Source organism: Leptinotarsa decemlineata, unplaced genomic scaffold, assembly GCF_025532065.1.
Source record: "Leptinotarsa decemlineata unplaced genomic scaffold, Ldec_3_MD MMD2_tig00001719_RagTag_RagTag, whole genome shotgun sequence".
NCBI lineage: Eukaryota > Metazoa > Arthropoda > Insecta > Coleoptera > Chrysomelidae > Leptinotarsa > Leptinotarsa decemlineata.
This window is the reverse complement of record NW_027412569.1, coordinates 1,761,160-1,785,870: the sequence shown is the minus strand read 5'-3', so window position 1 is coordinate 1,785,870 and position 24,711 is coordinate 1,761,160. Positions and strand designations below refer to the sequence as shown.

The 24,711-nt window shown below is 35.5% G+C and overlaps 1 protein-coding gene across 4 annotated transcripts in view; it reads right to left on the bottom strand.

The window, feature by feature from the left end:
• LOC111507945 (uncharacterized) overlaps positions 1 to 24,711 on the bottom strand; it is a 139,939-nt gene that overhangs the window by 96,130 nt on the left and 19,098 nt on the right. For 2 of the 4 annotated variants that reach the window (XM_074176280.1, XM_074176278.1), the window contains exons 2-8: positions 23,612 to 23,718; positions 14,554 to 14,706; positions 13,346 to 13,369; positions 8,390 to 8,444; positions 4,302 to 4,375; positions 4,023 to 4,241; positions 1,665 to 1,798 (exon numbers count right to left, since the gene is read on the bottom strand). In XM_074176280.1, coding sequence (XP_074032381.1) covers positions 1,665 to 1,798; positions 4,023 to 4,241; positions 4,302 to 4,375; positions 8,390 to 8,444; positions 13,346 to 13,369; positions 14,554 to 14,706; positions 23,612 to 23,718 — 766 coding nt within the window. The remainder of the gene's footprint in view (positions 1 to 1,664; positions 1,799 to 4,022; positions 4,242 to 4,301; positions 4,376 to 8,389; positions 8,445 to 13,345; positions 13,370 to 14,553; positions 14,707 to 23,611; positions 23,719 to 24,711) is intronic. The other 2 variants (XM_074176279.1, XM_074176281.1) reach the window with 2 other exon arrangements.

Here is a 24,711-nt window from a genome sequence, read left to right as displayed (position 1 = left end):
AGATAAGAAAATTTAAAAACTCCGGCTCAATCAATTTTAATTTCAGAGGTTATAACTATGTTCAACTTATGGCATGTGCTGACGCCGATGGTTATTTCACAACCATTGATGTTGGAGGTCCTAGAAGAAACAGTCATAGGGGTGAATAGGGGGGAGTTGAATTTACTGCCATCTCAGCCCCCATCATTTGACGGTAATCAAACGTGAAACTGAAGCAACAAAAAATCGATTTACCGAATTTCTTGAAACCGATTTTTCGAAAATTAATGAAACTGAAGTTTCATCAAACAATGTGTTCACCAACCAGTGACAATGTTATCTATCTGTTGCAAGCAACTTCAGTTTCATATTTCACGAAACCAGTTTCATGAAACAAGTTTCTCCAGTGTTTGTGTGTGCTAATCTCCAAAAGGGCTGAACCGATTTGCCTACGGTTTCATTTATTTCAATCTGTTTATAAATCAAAAACTGATGCCAATTTGATGAAACACGTTAAACAATTGTAATAATAAGCTAGAAAAATACTGTTTGGTTGATTTGGCTGAAACTGTGGTAAATATATTATAGTTAGTGAAACGCTGACGATTTTAAGTTTATATAAAGTATGTGTCCTTGTGGCATGTTGGCAATGGTTTGATCTCTGACAGCTATTCCTGAAACTTGAAATCCTTTTTTCATCCACAAAATTCATACAGACAGTACATAATAGTACACATACATGTAGCGCTAGTAGCGCCATCTGTGTGTTAGACTACAAACATTTCAGCCTATACAATACTATACTGATACAAGTGAATTGATATAGATGTAAGATGTCTCTGTTGAATAACTATAAGTAATTGTAATAATAATAATGGCCTTTATAGATGGTTCCATACAATTACAACCCATCAAATGGCAGGATTCAATATCTACGTATGATAAATCATCGCATAGATTGCTCTTCCATCCAACCGTAAGAACAAAAGAAAAAAAAGCAGTATGTTATCAAGAACAGTATATACAGCGAAATTGTAATAAAAATTTTTTTGGAGCTTGGAGAACGGTTGATTGATTTTGACATAATTCTATTAGTAGGATCTATTTATTGTAAGCAGACATTTCTTCACTCTTAGTTTGAAGCTTCCTATTGGCGAAGGTTTATATTCGATAGGCATCCAATTCATATGAGTAGTCCATATGGTAAGTGAAACATCCGTTGTGGTATTGTTAAATGTGTCCTTAATGAAAGGATATTTTATCGAAAAGATTATACGTTTGTTTTAAGCAGTTTTTGAAAAAATGTTGCAGAATGAAATATTCATCAAGAGTCCGCATTCAACCAACTCACATTCACAAACAGATGTGAAATATGTTCTCGTTTCCTTGTAGTTGTAATATGCCTGCATACATTATGGAGCTTTTGGATTCTAAAACTGTCACTCTTCAATGTTCCTGGACCATACAACACGTCTGAGTAGTTGACATGTGAAAGAACTAATCGGAGTATAATTTTACTTTTTTTTTTCAGTGCGGTTGACACAAATAGTTTGAGAAAGCAATAAATTGATATTCAAACTAGCTCTCACACTTTGATCCACCATATTTTTTGTAATTATACTGAAGAATAGACTAGATACATTATTATACTGTAAATAATAAAGAACGAATTCAAATTTACTTACGGGTGTGAAATGTTGTTGTCATGAAGATGTTTGAGAGCTGAAGTTATCTGACAACACCAAAGCAAAGGATAATCGGACGTCAAAAAACTCTCGGCATGGGGCTTTCTGGATCTTAAATATCCTTTCAGATCACCCTAAAAATAATAATTGAATGGTGAAGGAAATTATATTGCCTAGTTTTGAAATTCCATACATCATAATTTCTTTCGTTTAAGTTGAAAGGGTATATTTTTAGGAGAGATTTTTTTTGGAAAAGGAAATTTTTGGCCTTCTACTTCATCATCTTAATACAAAAAATGTGGGAATTTTCCGAAGAAAGGAAATAAGTAATCAAATTCAAAAATCAACTCTATACAAAGATATTTTTGAAAATGTATTTCAACAAATATTGAATTGGCCAGAATCTTCTGATGAAAATCATGATTGATTATTTCTTGATCAAAACCAAATCTCTTGAGCAATCAACATCTGAAGAGCTTTCACAGCCCTGAGATAACTGTGACAGGGCTATTTTCCAGGTATTTTCCGGCTTCTCCGGGTCGTCATGCCCAATGCTTTGTCTACAATTGCATTAGACAGTATCATCTGAAAAATGTTTTCAAAGGCGATAAGTATAGTGTAGCTGGACTGGTAATACGACCAAGAAAAAAGAATGCCAATATAACGCCAGATGGGTCTGTCTGTCTATGGAAAAACTTTCCTGCTTTATGTTAAAAATGTTGAGGACCAGATTCGTGAAATATCAGATAAAGACATCATAAAATCGATATTCAGGCAAAAGAAAACCATCACAGAGACTCCAAGGTCAGCTAAAGACCTCAGAGGGCCTTTAGCAATATCGTGGGTGTACTAGATTCCTTGTAGCTGTGGATTCGTTAACATTGGAGCCACAGAATGAAGTTGTTCTTTGAACACTAGAGACATTTTCGTGTCTGGGGTATATCGATAAAATAGCAGTAAAGGAATACCCATGTTATGGCTTCTGAAGAAAACCACGCCCACCAGTGAAACGTCAGGCATAACAACCTACATACCAAGCCCTATAAACCCGAAAAATAGGTTTGACTCATTCGAAGCAGTGTTCGGCAAGTCCAAAATCTACATTACGATCTTGTCTTTTATGTTTCAGGATTTGGCAATCTGGCAACTAACAGCTCTATCGTAAAGTTGACCAGAACGTTTTGACATACGCGCGCTATTTATGTTGTATTACAGTAACTCAAAAGATTCATATTGGCCCAAAAATGGAATTAGATCGTGAACATTTTCTTGCGATTACTTTTTACAACTTTCGACGTGGAATAACTCAGCAACAGTGCATGGATGAACTTAATTCAATTTTTGGCGATGAAACTCCATCAAGGACCAGTGTTTATCGATGGTATGGTGAATTCAATCGTGGTCGTAATTCATTCAAAGACAAATTTCGTGAAGGTCGTCCAAAATCAGTTGTTGTTCCGAAAACCATTGATGCTGTGCGCGAACTGATATTGCAAGATCGTCATGTAACCTATCGTGAGATTGAGACAACCTTAGGCATTAGTGAGACCAGCATACATTCAATATTGCATAAACATTTGGCTTGGCAAAAACTTGTCAATTGCTGAAAAAAAGTCACGTGTCGATTGGTCGAAAGAAATGCTCAAAAAATACGTTCGCGGTGCTTCGAAACACGTCTTTGAAATCGTGACAGGTGATGAATCGTAGATTTACGCACAGGAGCCCGAAAGTAAACAGCAGTCGACTGTATGGGTGTTTCAAAACGAGCCAAATCCAACAACAGTTGTTCGCGCACAAAGCACTTCCAAGCAAATGGTTGTGTGTTTTTTCCGAAAAACTGGACATATCGCAACTGTACCACTAGAACAAGGCAGAATAGTCAATTCTGAGTGGCACACAACCATTTGTTTGCCAGTTGTCTTTCAAGAAATCAGGAAAACCAACCGCCGAAGACGGATCACTCTTCACCACGACAATGCGAGCTCTCACACATCGGCTCAAACAATTGCATTTTTGAGCACCCAAAACATCGATTTGATGAGTCATCCGCCGTATAGTCCTGACTTGGCACTGAATGACTTCTATTTATTCCCTCACGTAAAAAACAAACTGAGAGGTCAACGTTTTTCGACACCTGAAGAAGCGGTTGCTGCATTCAGAATGCATGTTTTGGAGATACCTCAATCAGAGTGGCAAAAGTGCTTCGACAATTGGTTCAAACGCATGCAAAAGTGTATAAATCTTCATGGGGAATATTTTGAAAAACAAAGTGATTTTCGATGATTTAATATTTGTTTTTGTTCTCTAATCCCGAAATATAAAAGGCAACCCTCGTATTACTGTAAAGTTGATCATTACCTGGGGGCAGTATTCCTGCAGCAACAAATACGGAACTGTATCTAGACATCTTCCGATCAATTTCAAAATATTTCCATGACTACCGCATTTATAAATTGCTGCATCTTGTAAAAATAATATTTTTTCCTTCTGACTAGAACTTGCATCTAATATCCTAACTACAACGGGCGTCCATGCATTACTCTCATTATTTACGTCTTGGGCTGCACCTTCTACGACCTAAAAAGTATTTCGATTGAAAAACTTCACACAGATTTGATTTTATTCTTGAATATTCACCTTTCCAAACCAACCCTTTCCAAGTTCCCTGATATACTTCAATTTTATTCTCGGAAAGTCCTTCTCTGATGAACCTGAAACATGAAATGTTACAATGAAAAGTTGTTTCCTGGTTGATATTGAAAAATTACAACAGTAATTGTTTTTGAGACAGTGCCAACACAAATATTAAAAAAAAAAGTAGATAGCTATTTTTAGAATCTGTACCGGAAAATTCTATAGAACCAATTTTATTTATTTCACAGATGTTCATCAAACTTTTTTTGAATATTTTTTCATAATTATGGCAATATGACAAAAATTTAATGAAAACAAAACAAAAAATTTTAGAATTTTTAGTTGAAAACCAATACAATACCTACTTTCTTGAAGATTTCAATAAAATATACGAAACTGATCACTGAGTTTTCTGTAAAATTAATAAATCAGGAAATATCTTCGAAAACCAGTAATAAAATGAATTTTCTGTGATGCCGACAGTTCAGAACAAAGTGAATTTTTTTAATGTCCCCCCTTTCATTTTTTGAACGGGTCAACTCAAAAAATTGAAATGTGGGATAATGAAATTATTGCATGAATACTTTATTTTGAAGTGACATTGACAGATGAAACTTTCAAGATGGCGACTGGGTGCCACCTGGAAAAAAAAATAAATGGAAAGGGGATCTTGTGACACATCATTTTGAAGCTCTCGACGAATACTTCATAAACCTAGAATATGAAGTCAATATCTTCACCTACTACAAAATGGCGGAACATTTAATAATTTCCTGAAGACAACACATTAATATCGATATTCTAGCTAGAAATATTCCTTTTTATCTGCCATATGGCAATACCAACAACCCGATAAGGTTTGTTAAGTTATTTTTTGTTTATAAAAACGACAAAAAATGTCAGTACGACAACGAACATCATTGTTCAGTTAGAATATTCTCAATTAGGTTTCGGTTTTACTAGTAGAAAAGTACCACGTCAGCAATCTCTAAAATGGTCAATTTCCGTCCATTGGGAGAAAAAATTGAAGCAATTTGTATATACGGTGCGACGCGTAACTTTCACGAGACCTAAAGGATTTTCAATGAACGTTTTCCGTATCGTCCTATCTGTAGAAAATATTTGAGGGAACTTGTATCCAAATTCACTACTACTGTTAGTGTACCTACATAGCAAAAAGCCCCCAGAACAGCAAGTGCAAATAATTAGTGAGATGGTAGTAAATCCTGAACAGTCTACTCACTCCGTCGCGAATGTTTGCGAAGTGTCTCCTTCTACTGTGTGGAGACTTTTGAAGAGGAATAGGTATCATCCATACAAAATTAAAAACACATACCCAATATCCAGAAAAAATTAACGTTTGGGCAGGAATATCGGGAAACCATATTGTAGGACCTCTATTTATTGACCAAAATTTAACAGAACTGTATTTGAATATGCTGGAAACTACTGTTGACTCTTTCATCACTGAAATAGTCGAAGCGGATCCTAATTAATTCGATATTTGGATACTACTTTTCCCGGTCGTTGGGCCGTCGAGGTTCCACAGAATGGCCAGCCCGCTTACCATATTTAACAACCTTTGGACTTCTTTTATGGGGCTATTTGAAGCAAAAGGTGTACGAAACTGAACCTGCTTCAATACTGGATATACGGCAGAGAATAATAAATATTTCTAGAGATATTGACGTTACTGTGTTCGAAAATGTTCGGCGTGAAATATCGGATAGGCTGTTTATATGCCTATGTAATGTATAATTGGTTAATGCCTTCATGGGTTGATTAGAATGCCAACACAATTACCAAATGTGGCTCAGTTCATAATTATATTTAATTTTGATGTACCTACGGTTTCAATCATATAATCGACTGTTTCAATCAACGGGGTTTTCTATCTATGTATTTAGATTTTATTTTATTTTATCTATCATATTTATTTTTTATTTTTATTATTGACTTGTTCTATGTCATCATGTTATGATCGTTATGAACGAATAAATATTATTATTATTATTATTATTATTATTATATGTCAAGAAGTTCAAGGCAACCATTTCAAGCGTCTTTTGAACTGATGTCAAGCTTATTACTTCACATTATGTAGTCAAATGTCAGTGTAATCAGGCAATTATTAAAAAATTGCCATTCTATAGTAGTTGAAAATAATAACATTATCTAGGGTTGTGAAGCATTTGTCAGGAGCTTCAAAAAGATGTGTCACAAGACCCCCTTTATCATTTATTTTTTTCCAAGATGGGGCCCAGTCGCCATCTTGAAAGTTTTATCTGTCAATTTCACTTCAATATTACTGAAGTTTTTGCCCAACACCAAATCGCTATTTTTAATACCCCGACACGTGTTTCGATCACCAGGTGATCATCTTCAAGCGGAAGATTAAACTAGAAACTAACGCGAAGCTAACGCTATTTATGCTATATAGATATACCCTACAGGTGTACCAACCATACAGGTATACCATCCTAAATTAATTTTACAATTTTGCCTTATCTCTTATTTTACAATATAAAACTATTTTCAGCTATATAAAAATTAATTTCACAATATTGCCTATCTAAATTTATTTTTGCAATGTGTCCTTATGTAGTAATCAGTAAACCCAACAATATTATTTTAACAAGCTATATAGTATGCTATTTGGTATAGGTCCGTCATCGTTATTTATATTATTGTGTTTACTTATTTCCACACTTTCATAGGCATCTAGTTGCCTGTTGTTGTTAACTAGTCTAACTAATCTTTGTGAATTGAAGTATATGGAATGGTTTTGTTGCAAAATATGATGTGCGACTGCTGATTTTTCAGATCTTCCATATTTTAAGTGTGCTATGTGTTCCTTATATCTTACTTCAATAGATCTTTTTGTCTGTCCGTAATATTTTGCATCGCAGTCCTTACATTCAATTTCGAAAATTCTAGACTTTTCCGAATTCTCGACTTTGTCTTTTGGACTTCCCAAAAGGCTCTGTAGTGTATGACTTGTTTTAAAAACCACCTTCATACCCAGTTCCTTGAAAATCTTTCCACCAATATACGAAGAACTTTGGAAAGATTTTCAAGGAACTGGGTATGAAGGTAGTTTTTAAAACACGTCATACACTACATAGCCTTTTGGGAAGTCCAAAAGACAAACACGAGAATTCGGAAAAGTCTGGAATTTACGAAATTGAATGTAAGGATTGCGATTCAAAATATTATGGACAGACAAAAAGAACTATTAAAGTAAGATATAAGGAACACATAGCACACTTAAAATATGGAAGACCTGAAAAATCAGCAGTCGCCCATCATACTTTGCAACAAAACCATTCCATAGACTTCAATTCACTAAGATTAGTTAGACAAGTTAACAACAACAGGCAACTAGATGTCTATGAAAGTGTGGAAATGAGTAAACAAAATAATATTATGAATAACGATGACGGACCTATACCAAATAGCATACTATATAGCTTGTTAAAATAATATTGTTGGGTTTACTGATTACCACATAAGGACACATTGCAAAAATAAATTTAGATAGGCAATATTGTGAAATTAATTTAGGGTGGTATACCTGTATGGTTGGTACACCTGTAGGGAAAATCTATATAGCATAAATAGCTAGAAACTAGATTGAACTAGAAACTAACGCGAAGCTAACGCTTCGCGTTAGTTTCTAGTTCAATCTTCCTCTTGAAGATGATCACTTGGTGATCGAAACACGTGTCGAGGTGTTAAAAATAACGATTTGGTGTTGAGAAAGAACTTCAGTAATATTCATTACTACACCGAAGGTTCCAAACGGTGCATAAGTACAAATTCACTTCAAAATAAAGTATTCCTGCATTAATTTCATTATCCCAAATTTCAATTTTTTGAGTTGACCCGTTCAAAAAATAAAAGGGGGGTGGCATTAAAGAAATGCACTGTATTCAGGAAGAAAATGTGACTTAATAATTTTTTCGATATCTTTAATGCTAATTGCAAAATAGCTCTTTGAAATTGCAGTGTAGTTCAAAACCTGCAATGATGACACTGTTCATACATATAATGTCAATATGTTAAAAAGTCTTTATATTGAAAACACTTACTGAACCATGAATTTATCAAACCATCTTCACTATCGCTTTCCAGTGTTCGAGTGTGCTGAAAAAATAAAATAATTAATAAATCTATAAATCAAGAAAGACATTTACAATATATTCAAATCTGATCCTCGTATATAATGCCACTTTTATGCTCTAGATCTCTAGATTAATGACAGGTTGAAGGCACATGCGAACAAAGCAAAATATTATGTATGTTGTTAGTCCTTTTTCTACAGCACAAGTTTCAATTTTGCCAAACAAAACCCACAAGGGACAGATTTGCATATCTCGATGAAATGTGCGAATGAAATGTAATATAAACATTATATCCTTAAATAAGAGGTAAAAACTACAAAAAATTAAATAGGGTTACCACAACAGGGTGTTAAAACTTGTCCTCTCTCTATGGGAAACGTGCGTTGATAAAAATGCGCCGTACAGAAGCAAAGGCCAAGAAACCCTAGAGAGAGAGAGAGAGAACTGCCAAGCAAGTGTTTATACTTGATACAGGGACATATTTTTTTTAAATATCTGGTATTTATAGATTCAGAGATGATCGGTATCATATTTAGCTTTATTTAGTAAATAACATATGCCTAGGTTAACATTTATTTCAGATGAGGCCACATAAACTACTTTTTTCTTAAAGAATCAATTTATATTCGGATTGTTTTCATTCCAGTGCCAGGAAAAAAGTTTTTGTATGTATATGCATTCATCATGAATTTCGTCCATTTTTTTTGTTCGAAAAACGAGGTACTTTGTGTGGACGCTGTGGCACTATATTGACGAACCTATGAAGCTTATGGTTCGGGAGCTACAAATTATTTGAGTTGAAAATGAGCCACCCTGAATAACTTTTGAAACAATGATTGGCAGGAAAAATAAAAAAACAGGTCAACAGTTATACAGGAGGCCACATTTTGAAATATTCGTTCTACAGACAAATATGGAAGCAATAAATCAGAAAAAGAGATGTTTTATTAATTCTTGAATCAAAATCTGATGACTGGATAATGAGAAGAAAAATATTTTCTATAGTAAATGCTCAAAAATGTTTCCACCAATTTCCATACAATGGCAGAAACGAGTTTTCATTGCCGCTCTCACATAGTTGGGAATCTCGGGAGTTATTTCTCTGCAATGCCTCATGATATTCTCTATCAAATCTTCTAATGTTGATTCTATCTCATACACTTTAGACTTCAAATGACTCCATGGAAAGAAATCTACCGGAGTGAGATCCGGAGACCTTGGTGGCTATTCTGTAGGACCTCTTCTGCCAATCCAGCGACCAGGAAAATGATCATCCAAAAAGTGTCGCACTAGAGCTGCATAATGAGGAGATGCACCACCCTACTGAAAAAGCTAGTTTGTTTTTGAATAAATGTATATCCTTCTTAATTGTCCTATTGATGCACGGTATTATTCGATTCTCCAACATATCCTTATATTTATCACTAGTCAAATTATCATCGATAAAAAAAGGTGCTATGATGTGGTCACCTAAAATCCCTGTCCAAACATTCAGTTTTTGAGGTCGTTGGGTATGAACTTTACGGTATAAATGAGGATTTGTATCACTCCAATATCGACAATTTTGCCGATTCACCTCTCCATTCAAACTAAGGTCCGAAAAACATATTTTATACAAGAAATTCTGATGCAAGTTGATCCGTTCAGTGAAACTTTCACAAAACTGGATGAATATGGATGAAATTTGTACTCATGAAGGATCCTGAAAACATTTTTACGACTGATTTCTGATTCTCGAGATAACTTTATTTAATAATAATAATAATAATAATAATACGTTTATTATTTACCAAAAATTAACAAACAATATTAAATTTCAATAAAAAAAAACTAGGTAAATAAAAGGTGAGAGTTCAGTTTTCTTTCAACACCAGGAAGAGAGAAAATGGTCTTCCACTCAGACCCTTACTACAAACTAAACTTAAAACTAAGACATACCTACTGACTAGTACCAGTAAACAAGAAGAAGAAGAAGACTAGAGAAAAGCAAGAGAAAAAAAAAGATAAAAGAGAGAGAGAGAGAGAAAAGATAGGAACCCTTTTTATAATTTATTTTCACTTGTGAGGGCAGTGATATCTTTAGGTCATGAAACCGCCAGGTTGCATGACGACGCTGTGAGAATTTTAGTTTTTTTGCTCTGAGTTAGGAGATATTTTCAATTATATTTCATTTTTGTAGTTCACGCAAACATACAGCCATGGCTTTTTTTAAAGAGAATCACGACCTACTGTAGTCGGTTATCTTATACGTATTCATGTAACTAGCAATATTATATGAAAAACTACGTTTGAAAATTTCCTTTCTATGTCGAGGAATGGTGATAAAAAAAGTTTGTCGAGTATTTCTATCATGTATGTCTTTTCTATATATGACTTTATCATGGGGATAGTTGGGTTGTTTGTATTTCAAAAGTTTGTAGAAGTAGCAAAGAATATGTAATTTACGCCTGTTGGACATATTGAGCCATTCAATTTCTTTAATTTTATGGGAAATCCTCTGCCTGCTTTTTATGCCAAAAATAAGTCTCGAACAGTAGTTCTGGATTTTCTGGATACGCTGACTATCCATGCCATCTAAACATGGCCCATATACAATATCACAATAGTTGAATTGGGAAAGCACTAATGAATCACACAGCATTTTTTTACATCTTGGCTTAAATAATGTCTATGTGGGTAAATCATCTTCAAGCTGGTGTAACTTCTTTTCAACATAATATTAACCTGTTCTTTGAATCATCTTTACAAAAACTAATCTCTCCTAAACATATATTGCCTCATCAATTTTAACGGAATTTCTATGGTTGGGATCAAATTAACTAACCTTACGAGTTCTAATGATATGTAAGAAATAAATGCTTCTTCACAGGTATTAAAAAGGCGCTGATAAGGCTCGAAACATTAAGTAAATTTGGGGATTGATAATACTCTTTCTAAATGAAGTTGTGTAGCGTTCCAACAGACGACATCCATTTCATTTCCATTATGGCTCTTTGGAGTAAAAGTTGAATAGAAAACAGTGCTCTCCATGCAATTCAATATTCATTTTTGAAAATAGTTTCCTTGGATGCGTTTTTTCCGGAGATAAATGTCCGTGCATGATCCACACTTTATAAAAAGTGTTTAATGAAGTTAACTAGTTTCTCAGTTTTGACGGGTTGACTGTCCTTGTTCATCTTTCACTGCCTGAACCACTGTGCATGCTGTTTTTGGCGAGTGCATTGGCTTGGGATGTGGGGGTTGAGCAAACCGGCCATCGGATGCCTGCTTCCACGTAGCCCCACTGACAATGACAGAATCACTTGTGGTTCTATTATTCCCTAACTGAATGGCATCCCAACGATGGCTTAATCCTAAGGTGTGTGTATTCGTGCAGAGAGGATGAATGACACTGAGCCTATCAGCTGTCTCTACGGAACCTTAGAGATACAGGGCGCCCTCTCGTCGTAGCATTGCCTTGTAAAGCGGGGCTCTGTCGTGATTGACCTTCGTTCCCTAGCTACTCGTGGGACTTTTATGGACAGAGTAAACTTAAAAATTATTTCTGACACTGAGTCTATAGAGGAGATGGATGTCGAGCTTGTGACTCCAACTGACCTCCCTGTAAATTTGGGACAGGAGCGAGTCTACAGAGATGGATGTCGAGCATGTAAATTTAGATCAGGAGCAAGAGCTTCTCAACTCTTCAACTCCTGATCCAATAACTGAACCTTAAAAAAAAAGGTGTGGTGGTGCAGCGCAGGAAATGACTGAGTCGTCTCCTCAAGAGCGGGGTACCTTATGAAACCGCCTTGCACCAAATTCTTGAGTGGCGTACGCAGAACAAACCCCCCATGAGCCCTGCACGGGTGAATCTAAGGCATTGTCAGGTGTAGCCGACGTGCAAAAACCCTCATATGGGAAGGTTGTCGCGGGTATCAAGGTGGGAATCTTGCACCTTGACTTTATACTTTGTGCCTGCCCCGCTGAAGACCGAATCAGATTTTTTGAGTTCGGCAGAGCCGTACTCTTACCATCTGACCTGAAAGACCACTCACCATACAAACGAATCGGCTTCGTTAAGAAGCTGGGTTTATTTGGTAGAGTGTGAATAGGTGTGAGCCACAATAAATCCTTGCGGGTTGCAGCGGAGGATCGAATAGACCCACTCACTTTGGACCTAACCTTCTCAGTTTTGGTATAATGATGGAGAAAAAGTCTTTATAAAAATCGATTTTCTCAAAGTTATATTCTTCTTCTAAAATTGATTCAAATGAGAAAAATTACCTGAGTAAACCCGCTAACTGAAATAAATCATTTTTGTAATATAAATAATTATAATTGTTTTTCTGGGTTCTTCCTAAAACTCGTTTTTTTATAACTGATTAGAGGGATTTAATAAATGATTAGTGGAAGTTGCAAATAGTTTTGTATTAAATTAATCCGCCACCCTTTCGCACAGAGTTCTTTAGAAGGAGTTTCAGTCAGCTACGAGATCTGTGCAATATATAATGACATTCCCAAACCCATGAAATGAGATGACTTCAACCGTATTAATACCCATTTCAAACAAGTCTTACTATCTTCAAACTATTAATGACACAATAGCTACCCACCTATTACAAATCTACAAATAGTCAAAGTATTTTAAGATAATTTTTCCTTTTTTGCTTATTCCTTTGCGTACTAGGCGACATTTTTGAGGTTAAGTGGAACAGCAATTGAATGATGAATGATGATGACTTGTCATCATGCAAATTGAACTCCATCTTTTATCTTCATATAACAATAACATATACCATATAACAATGCATTTGAATATAATAAAGGCGATATTATTATTATTATCAATCCACGAAATTTTCGGAGCCCTAAAAAAGTCCTGTTTACAGAAAATAGAGGTACGGCCAAAGGACCGAACATCAGAAAATTTTAATGACTCACCTTATATGTTGACTGCTTGTTAACCTGTTGAATATTGGTCATTTTAAAATAGTACTGATTTCATAATTTTAATAGAAATTTCAACATATTCTTGTTGGCAGTAGAGATGGAGTAAGTATCAAAAAATCAAGGGCTTTTGCGCTTATCCTATTAGTATCTCAAATTATTTAAATGAAAAAATATTAAAAAAACAATCAAAATCAATACAATTATGAAATTTTTGAACTATTGTCCATTTCGTGCTTTCAGAAGGAGAACGAGATAAACACCATTCGAAAAATATTTACACAGAAAGTTAGTATTTGGCCTAATGTGAAACAAAATTAAGCTAGCGTGCTACTACTGTTTAGTTATTACAAAGCCATACTGTTAGTGGTTCAAAAACCCACGAATAAAAAAATATTAGTACAAAAAATTCGTCGTTAAAGTTAACAATTCTTGTTATACGAGATATGACTAGAAAATAATAGGATTTTTAGTGTACCTATTTTATTTTTTCTCTTACAACTTTCTCTTCATCCTCTTTAATATACCCCCCTCCCTATCCCTACATTTTCCATTACAATTTTCCATCTTCTCCTTTATAGCTTCCACCATATCAAACACGGTTCCTTCCGATGCTTCCTTCACTTCCAGAAACATAAAAAACTCACAAGGAGCTATATCAGGTGGGTAGGATGGATGTTCCAACACAGGGATCTCGTTTGATTAAAAAAGACTCAAACAATCAATACATTGCGGTCTCAAGTTTTGTCCAGGTGAAGCATCCACGATTTGTTTACATATATAATTTCATTGATGTCGAAAAAATGTCATGGGCGTGGATCATCTCCTATGTCTCCTCTCCCTTCTTTGGAATGTTTATAACACTTTAAACACGTGTATGTGACATAATTCATTCACAAATTGTAGGAGAGTATGGGTCTCAGTTGCGGATTCACCATTAAAAATGTCATTTCGATATGCTGCTAAATTAAAACACAATTTATCTGACGAATGGAAGGTACATCGACTGACATGAACGAAGGCTGTGACCCAACTGAGTAAGCTAGTGACGTCCAACCGGCTGGAATGTGGAGGGGGGATGTCAGACGACTCGTCAATATAGCGTTTGACCTTGAGGCTCGCACCAGTTGTCTCACAGAAAATCAGTTCCATTATTTTCTAGCCGTACCTCGTATAACCGAAAATATTCTTACTGGGCTTACTTTTATCTGATCGGTTGCAAGAAAAATGTTATTATTGAAATGTGGTGGCGACAGCGGGGTAAATATTGTGAATTCTCCGTTAGCAATGGGATTAACATGTCCATGGTCTAACTGTGAGGATATCGAGACAGCTACTGGACTATTTCTAAATTCCTGAAAGAATAAAAATAATGAAAAAGTCTATTAGATCTAGCACGGATGCTGCCGAAGGCGTGCAAAATGAGTTGCTTGCAGGATATCTCGCTTCCTGTTCTCTTTGCAGGAAAAAATGTTCATATAGTTGATGAAATGGGATATCATGAAAAACTGTCGATATGAATGACGAATTAGGATATCGTGAGAGACATGTAAAATAGTTGTTGTTTTCGTAGTTCGAACCGTATCTTTCATGATAATAATCTGAATCTGTATTTATTCTTGTCAATCTTGGTAGCATGTAGATTTTTACATTCCAAGCCGAATGAAAAGCAAAGTTCAAATCAATAAATCTGAATTACCGAAAAAAAAACAAGGGTTCTCAACATCTCGAAGAATTGAAAATATATTATTCATTACATTGCTCCAAACAAATGTAGTTTAATCTTCCTCTTGAAGATGATTACTTGGTGATCGAAACACGTGTCGAGGTGTTAAAAATAACGGTTTGTTGTTGGGATCAAGTAATATTCAATGAATAAATTGATACTTAAAACTAATCACTAAACACACAGGAACTCTTGCCCTTCTTGAGTTATACGGGGAAAACCAAAATGCTGTTTTTCATTTTTTTTGAATGGAATTGTTATTTCGGAGAATATAAAAAAATAGAAAAGGAAAATGTATTCGAAGTGTACTATGACGATGTAATAATAAATATTCTTTAAAACGTTTCGTGTCAACATGGCCACCATCAACTTTTTTCAATACGGACCTATCTTTTTTATTACACATATTGATAAAGCGATAAATTCACAGTCCAAGGGTATATCACATTTGATTTTTTTATATGTTCATAAACGTCTGACAGTTCTCAACAGATATCAATAACGCATTCATTTTTCCTGCCATAGAAACCAAGCAAAGCCTACACGTTTAAGGTGGTAAATGAATTGAGACGCTATTTGATCATATTAAATTAAACAACAATCGAATTTTGACCAAAAACTGATATTTTCATTACTTCCAGAATTGAGAATTATAAAAATATCACGAATTATAATTGATTAGGGAGAAATAAATAAGCCTTCAGGACAGGATACCCACCTGTCGAATTTATTGGGTTGTCTGAAATATATTTTGAAGAAATCGAAACAATGAGGAATGTTCCTCCTGACGAAAATCAGGTAGTTTTCATAAAAGAGCTCTAAAACAACGCATTTTAAACTTAGCATTTCAACCTTTTTCTTCAAAAAATTATTTAAATACTTGAAAAAGAAGAATGAAATAATGCATTCAACATTTAAAGGGGATTAGTTTCTATTTCACCATTTGGCAACATCGGTTATAGATAATAAAGGACAATGAATCTGTTACCTGTAGAAGACAAACAAAGATGACATATTTCAGAGGCGTGCTGTTCTGTTTACTTATGTTCCGAGTCCCGAGACATTCTGTGATATATGACATTTTGTGCACCTAACCCATCTTCCTCTATATAAATAAATAACAAAACAACTGTTGTTTATGTGATTTGTGGAGGTGGTATTGAACTATAATTTATATTTTGCCTTAATTATTGATTTATAAAGATAATTTTCCTTCTTAAAGTAGAATATCTAGGTAACATGAACTCCGATCTCACAAATCCCTTTGAAAATTAAAACCTAACATTTGAAACATCAATTTGAATACTTTTCGAAGTGAATTTGAAAAACTCATGAATTAAACTCAACTTTATTTTGTTCAAACTTGCATTTGCTGTAATAACCCAAATTGAGGAACATTCCCCATTCACAAAAGAAGTAACGACAGGATCGTAATTTAAAATTGTTGTCATCGATGGTGGTTATTTCAAATGAAACTCTATAAAAATATCAATTGTGAATGTATTGCTTCATCAATATCTGTAATGAAAAACACAGGTCCGTATTTAAAAAAAAAGTTGATGGTGGCCATGTTGACACGAAACTTTTTATTGAATATTTATTATTAGATCTTCATAGTACATTTCGAATACAATAACATTTTCCTTTTCCATTTTTTTATATTTTCCAAAATAACAATTCCATTCGAAAAAAACGAAAAACAGCATTTTTTGTTTTCCCCGTATAACTCGAGAAGGGCGAGAGTCCCTGTAAATTTTTTTCGACCACTGCATTGTTCCCGATGACAGTTACCTTTTTTCCCCATTTATTCGTCTTCGTATCTGTTACGGTTTAGAATATAGCAATGTTACCACATGATAAAAGAAACGGCCTGTATTATCATTATTTTTATTTTTGGTTCCTTTAGTTGGGTGTTTCTACATATTATGTTGGAAATAAATACAATCTTTCTATCTATTCATAAATAGACAAATTTGAGAAAATGTAGTTTGTGATGGCAGGAATACTTTTTTGTGAAGGATACATGAGACTGCTTGGAAAGACTATTCGAAAATTAAGTGAAAGTCCAGAAAACTCCAGCAAGAAAGTTTCAGCAACTTCTATCTGCTTATGAACAGAAAGGCGTCCTGTGAAATATTTGTCACAGTTGATTGAAGTGTTATTCAAGTAGAATTCTAGTATTTCAAACAATTGTAATTTTGTATTGTCGAATGAAATCACCTTTCATTAAGTGTCATATTTATTTAAAGAATCCAAACCATCCATGTATGACTCTAATTCTAAGTTTCAAATATGTAATTCGTTTAGATAATAGTAATTTCTGAAAAGTGAATCAAAATATCATTACCCGTTTTTCAAAGACCTGGGTCACCTTGTATTTTGATATGTGTGCCTTACTTAAGTCATTATTTAAACCCCTATATAAAACCACCGTATTCCCTGTAACTAGAAACATCCTGTACAACTCTTGTACTAGTTCAACCACCCATTCCAGAACATCCCAACTTATCAGCATCTTATCAAAAATAGTTGCACAACAAAAAAAACTGGACAGGATGCTGTTGTCTGTCTGATATCCTAATTCATTCAGATGCGTTGCTTTCATATCCTGCTTCAATTCAATGAAATCATCTGTATTAAGTTACAAGAGAATTACCTTTTCTGGCTCCTGCGTCGGGCGGCAATAAAAGAAAACAGTAATTAGATAAGTACTTGGTCATCATGTGCAGAAAGCATGAACAAGAAAGGTGGAACAAAATGCATTGGGCAATATACATTCGCGATGTTTTGAAATCATGCAAGTCGATATACGAGTATATAAAATGAGAGTGTTATTGCTGAAATTAGCGTAAACAAATTGAATACACAGGGTATATCTCAAATTGTCATTAATTGTAGGTGATTACTTGTCCTATATTATGAAAAAAAGTTCATATGAACGTGTGTACTAACTTGCTTCGTTTCAGAGTAACGGGGTGTAACCGTTTTACTAAAAATATTGTTCTTTTATTATTAACACAATCATTTTCCTCAATTTTGATACAACTAATGAGTGATTTTTTTGTTGGTATCTTTTGGCAACACTGTTTTTGACAGATCACGCGTGAATCATGTCTTGTGTCATTGTCAAACTTGTTCATAAGCTTGGTCTGTAATTTAAATAACCATAAATCGACTTATGAATGAACAACGCTTGCAAATTATTGAATTTTATTATCAAAATTTATGCTCGGTGAAGAAAGTGCATCGTGCACTTCTTCCAATTTATGGGCAGTTTCGTCGGCCTACTGAGGGAGCTATTCGAAAGCTTGTGACTAAATTTCGAACCCAGTTTACATTATTGGACATTAAACCACCAACACGCATACGTACAGTGAGGACCGAAGAAAATATTGCGGCTGTATCCGCCAGTGTTCGTGATGACCGTGACAGGGCGACTCGCCGCCGTTCGCCGACTCTGTTACTCCACTACGTGGAAAATTTTGCGAAACGATTTGGGTGTAAAACCTTATAAGATACAGCTGGTACAAGAATTGAAGCCACACGACTTTTTGTTGTCCAATATGGAAGAATTGGACATGTCTGACATGTGGTTTCAACAAGGCGGTGCCACATGCCACACGGCACGCGAAACAATGGCCCAATTAAGAGCCGCCTTCGGTGAACAGTTTATCTCACGTTTGGGGCCCGTCAATTGGTCGCTTAGATCGTGTGATTTAACGCCTTTGGATTATTTCTTGTGGGGTCATGTTAAGGCTCATGTCTACAGAGATACACCAGCAACGACTGACGCTCTGGAAGCCAATATTGAAGCATTTATACGTGAAATACCGGTCGATATGTTAGAGAGACTGTGCCACAATTGGTCCTTGCGCATGGGCCATCTAAAGCGGAGCCGCGGACAGTATTTGCGACGTACGACAACGTACGAACGATCCAAACACATGGATCGGTGGGGGACCGCGCCAACTTGGCCCGTATCGTTCGTCAGTTTTCGTCCGACTAGGTACGAATTGCGAACCGATCCCGTTCTGCTGGGATTTGATTGCGATCTAGTGCAAAAATAGTTACAATAATGTATTGAAATGTGTCTTTTCTCATTCGAAAATGAGAAAACTGGTGGTCATCGTCGATTTGAAGATCATGCCACAAATTAGAGAATTCATCGAAGTCCTTTCTTTTGGCGTAAATGGGATTCACCCACATTTTCCGCCTTCTTCGATATCGCCTGTGCGTGATACGACGATGAGTCAAAAATGATAATTCCAAAGCGAAAAATTCTTCATCAGAATAATTCAAAAATCAGTTCCAAAGAACAATCTCACCTACTACGAATCCGGACGAATACTGAGGAATGGGCTATGGGCAACGCACGATTTCGTACGAACGGCGTTAGTACGAATTCGTGCTTGTTAGTTGCCAATCGGAGTGGATTTTCTCGACGGTAGCGGCGTAGCGGATTTGAACATAAAGTAGCGGAATTTTCAACAAATAATCAATATTGAAAAAATATGGCAGAAGAAGAGGCAGTGTACCGCACTCGAAGCTGACAGATGACATTTGAATAATTGTATGCACAGTCAAGACGTTATAGTCTTAGTAGCTGAGGCCATTACATGATGAAAGAGAAGAAGAATATTTTTGGATATTGTCATTCATATCATAAACCATATAACCTTCAATATCTTGAAACTAAAAGACTCGACTCTGTCGAGTATTATAAATGATATGTAACAAATTACAGTGCAAATGGAAAATAGTTCATCTGATTGAAGCTCGAGCAAAAGAGCTACCGCAGTTGTAATTGATGGGAATTGGACATGTTCAAAAAAAATACAAAAGTCTCGATAACAAACTTTTTCTCAACATTGGTTATCTGATTCCAACTTGAAAGGATGGATTAGACTTAACTGCTGTAAATTCAGAAAATTAGGTACCATCTACTGAGTTGCGCGGTTGAAAATTAGCAGGATCCTAATTCGTGACATTAGTGACAGTTCAGTTTTGTGTTATCTAAAAGGTACACAAACTACAAACTGTAAGTTCTGTGGTATTTAATTTTGGATAGGGCGCATGCGCTAACTGATTGCGTTAGATATGCAAGCATAGCGGAATTTTGGTTTATGTGTAGCGACTTTATAGTTCATCTAGTTGACAACATTGGCTGTTGGCAGCTTTCCGCTTCCAGTGGACGAGAGGCCTTCTACAAAAACGCAACGCTGTACAATAACTTTTTCAGGCGTGTCTTTACCGACTAAAGGTGTTTTTTGGCGTTTAATCGTATTCGAGCGTGTATTCAAAAACGATTCGTAACGACGTCTTTAAAAATAAGACTCGCCGGAATGGAATGATTCAGTTTGTCTCAGATGTCAAATTCCATAATAAAAACAAACCCTTCAATTTTCTCCATAATCGGATTTGTGCAAGTAATAATTTCCCAGCTTTATTTTTTACATCCTTACAACGTACTTGATAAAAAGTTTTCAGCACTTCATAAACTATAACGGTCAAAACAAAACTGAAACTGACGTAACGTAACGTCAAGTCAAGTTCCGTTTCAAAAACAACCTCAGGCTAGTTTTGAATCATGAATACGTTTCAAATCATAGTTGATGTGACGTCACAGACGAATACGTTTTGAATACATTAGCTCCAGAAAACGCCTTAATATCTACATATTCAATGCTTTATATATGTTTTAACAATTTGAAGTACCTAAATTTAAAGTACCCGAGTTTTACTTGGTCAATTGATGTTAAAAGTGTACCCGAGTTTAGGAATAAATCAATAAAGCTCAATATAAGAAAAGAACAGAAAGTCTACAACCTCATTTGAATAACCCTATAATGAATAAAATGGCCTCAGCATACGTAGCAGTTTTCACATTTGAAAAAATATTCATTAACGGGGAGTTATTCAATTATATTTGGTCATTTGGTAAATTACTCGAATTCTCAAATCTACTCATTTCTAAACATTCTAAAAGTTTGTTTCAAACTCTTCTCATCCAAACGTAACACGTCATAGTCATGATTGAACTCATGTCCTTTTGCTAAAAGATGGTTTTCAAATGTGGAATTGGTCTTTCCATTCAAGAAACTACTTCTATGCTCTTTAATTCTTTGAGAAAAAGTTCTTCCCGTTTGGCCAATCTAAAGTTGCGGGCAAAAGCCACAAGTCAACTTATATACTCCTCATTTATCCGAAACTGAAGTTCTGTCTTCTTTGTTTCTGATAAATTTAGTCAAACTATTATTCGTTCTGTAAGCCACGTCTAAGTATTCCTTAAAAAAAAAGGGCGAGTCTATCGGTGGCTTCCCCAAAATATGACAATGTCCTATAGCGGACGATTCTTGAATTTGGATGGACCTGGTCCATGACTTGTTTTTGTAGTTTTTTGGAAAGAATCGATATTATCTACCTTGTAACCGTTCTCTGTATCTGTAGAGTAGGGAGGGAGGCCACATGTGACCCATTATACATCCTCCCGAGGAGTTGTCCTCCTAGGTCATCGTCCATCCTGTTCTTTCCAGGAAGGTGGACAGGTCTCTGGGAGACATCTCCTTTATATCGGCAGATGTAGGCCAAGACTCGCCAAACACACACTCTCTTATTGACGATAACTCCGGGCACTCGCATAGGACATGCCTGACAGTTTCATCTTCCAGTTCACACATTCCGCATAGAGGTGTGTCCACTAGCCCCATATTATGGAGGTGTTTCCTTAGTTGACATTGGTCAGTCAGAAATCCTACTGTTAAGCGTAGATTTTTCCTGGTCATCGCCAAATATTTCTTCGGGGCCAGCTTCCCAGGGTCGCCCAAGGTGATCCAGGCAAGATTGCGTCTTTTGATTCCATTCCATCTCTTTAGGGATTGAGCATGGGTGTAACATTTGGCTAGTTCCGCAATTGTCCAAGTCATCAGGCCGTAGGTGCCACTGGGTCCTAAAATTCTTAGTCCAGCCGCTTCCTTGGCTAAAGAGTCAGCAATGCGATTACCTTTACTCCTGTCATGCCCTTTAACCCACCTCAGGATAATGTTATTATCTACCGAGGCTTTGGCTAAGTCTTGGTGGCACTCTAGTACTAGCCCTGAGGTTACACGTTGTCTGTTCAAAGCTAATAGCTAATGGTCTGCTGTCAGTGCAGATTGTTATGTTTTTGCCAGAAATTCTTCTCCTGGCTATTTCTTGTGTGGCGACTGAGATACCAGCCAGTTCTGTTTGGACCACGCTGGTATTTTTTCCCATTCCCCACTTAATCCTTAGGCTTAGTGATCTGGAGAGCCTGAGCCTTCTTTGGTTTTTGAGCCGTCTGTATATATGCGTATTGCATTTGTAGCATCTGGCTCTATGTTCTGTTTTATTTGTATTTTGTAGGGTTTATTAAACACAAACCTGGGTTCAATTGCATCACTGGTTGCCTGCAGCAGAAGTTGCGCAGTAAGCGCTTCTCGCCATAGGCCCAGCCTCAATTGACCTTGTAACCGTTATTGACAGCGATTTGTTTGATAAAACTTTGTTCTCTCTGAAAATTGATTTGCAACAGTGGAATATTCAATAGCCTGTGAAGCATACTATTGAATGCAGCTACTTTGTGCCGGTAAAGGTGTGTGGGGGAATTAGGTAGGACAATGTCTGTATAAGATGGTTTGTGGAAAATTGCAAAATCATGTTTATTATTAATTTTCGTAATAGTCAAGGTAATTTATTGAATTATTTACCTTCCTTTCAGTGGTCAATTTTATCGACGGGTGAATGGAATTGACATATGCGACAATCTTACCTAATTTCCTAGCTGAACCAGTAAAACAGACTGATATGTATCATCTATTTATCTGTACCAGTACAAGAAAATGTTACTTAACTGATTATTATGGATTTCATTCCCTAGGTTATCCATGAAAATTTCAGCCAGCAAAGAACTCAACAGGTTGCCCATTATTAGTCCTTCACTGCTTGAATAAAACTTTTCGTCGAATCGGAAATAATTTTGAGATAGACAAATAGTAGGTAAATTCGAAATTTCTTGTTTTATTAGTGAATTTACATGGTTTTTGTTTGAGAGATGCCCAACCAGATCAATTGTTTCAATTGGCGAAATACTGAGACATAAATTTTGGACATCAAACGATATTAATTTCACTTGTTGAGCGGTTTATTTTTTCGGAACTGCACCAAACATTATACTCATATTATAAACTTTTCATTATTTTCACGATATACCTTTGGCAATATTGATAAACGCAGTTTCCCGAGTCTGACTCTTAAATATAAGGGATATTTTTAAAATACTGAAAAACTCACAAACATTCCGGTCGTTCGAGGGACGGCTTTTTTTTGGGGCAATGAGACACACGAATATAGCACTAAGAAATTGACATCTAATATAATCACTTTCAATAGTTCAAAAAACAATGTACTTTTTCACGATCGAGCACAGCTGAAAGCTAGATTTAAAATGCCACATAACAAACAGCATACTATCTACCTCGCAATAAATCAATAAAAATATATAAAATGTATCTACTTACCTTGAAACTATTTCCCCATCGGCAACAAAGACATCCCGCTATCATTACCAATCCACAAACCGTCAACAGAATGGAGACAATGCCTGTTATGAATTTTGTTTGCTCATCTGCAAAAGTAGTTATAGAGTGAGATATTTCAAAAAACCACAAACCTAAAGTTTTGAATATTATCCTACAACATTATTCTGTATCACAATTAATAAATGGACTGTCATTATTTATTTTGCAAATATAAATATACACTTTTGCATATAACTACAAAACAACGATAAAAATAAAAACAACAATAAAAATTATTTGGCGCTCCGGGGCGACTTCATTGATTCCAGTGGCGCATTTGCTTTTTCAGCTGCAGGAAAACCCGGAAAAACCTGCAGCACCACATCATCTGAAGATCTTGTTCTTATAAAACAAAATGTAGGGTGTCTCCAGGGGCTCCAATAGATTCAATGGACTGTTAAAAAAATAAGGCGAGTATATTTAATGTCCCCCCCACTTTTATTTCTTAAACGGGTCTACTCAATAAATAAAAGTTTGGGATGATGAAATTAATATATGAATACTTTATTTTGAAATGAAATTGACAGATTAAACTTTCAAGATGGCGACTGGGAGCCGTTTGGGAAAAAAATTTAAATGGAAAGGGTGGGTCTGACGAATACTTCACAACCCTAGAGTACGAAGTCAATATCTTCACCTACTACAAAATGGCGTAACATTTAATAATTTCCTGAAGACAAACACATTAATATCGATATTTTTAGAAATATTCCTTTTTATCTGCCATGTGGCAATTCCAACAACCCGATAAGGTTTGTTAAGTTATTTTTTGTTCATAAAAACGAAAAAAACGTCAGTACGAAAATGAACATCGTTGTTCAGTTAGAATATTCTCATTTAGTTTACGGTTTTACTAGTAGAAAGGTACCACGTCAACAATCTCTAAAATTGGAAGAAAAAATTGATTTTTATTTAAGGTGCGACGCGTAACTTTCACGAGACCGAAAGGATTTTCAATAAACGTTTTCCGAACCCGCCCTATCTGTAGAAAATATTTGAGGGAACTTGTATCCAAATTCACAACTATCGGTAACAAAAAG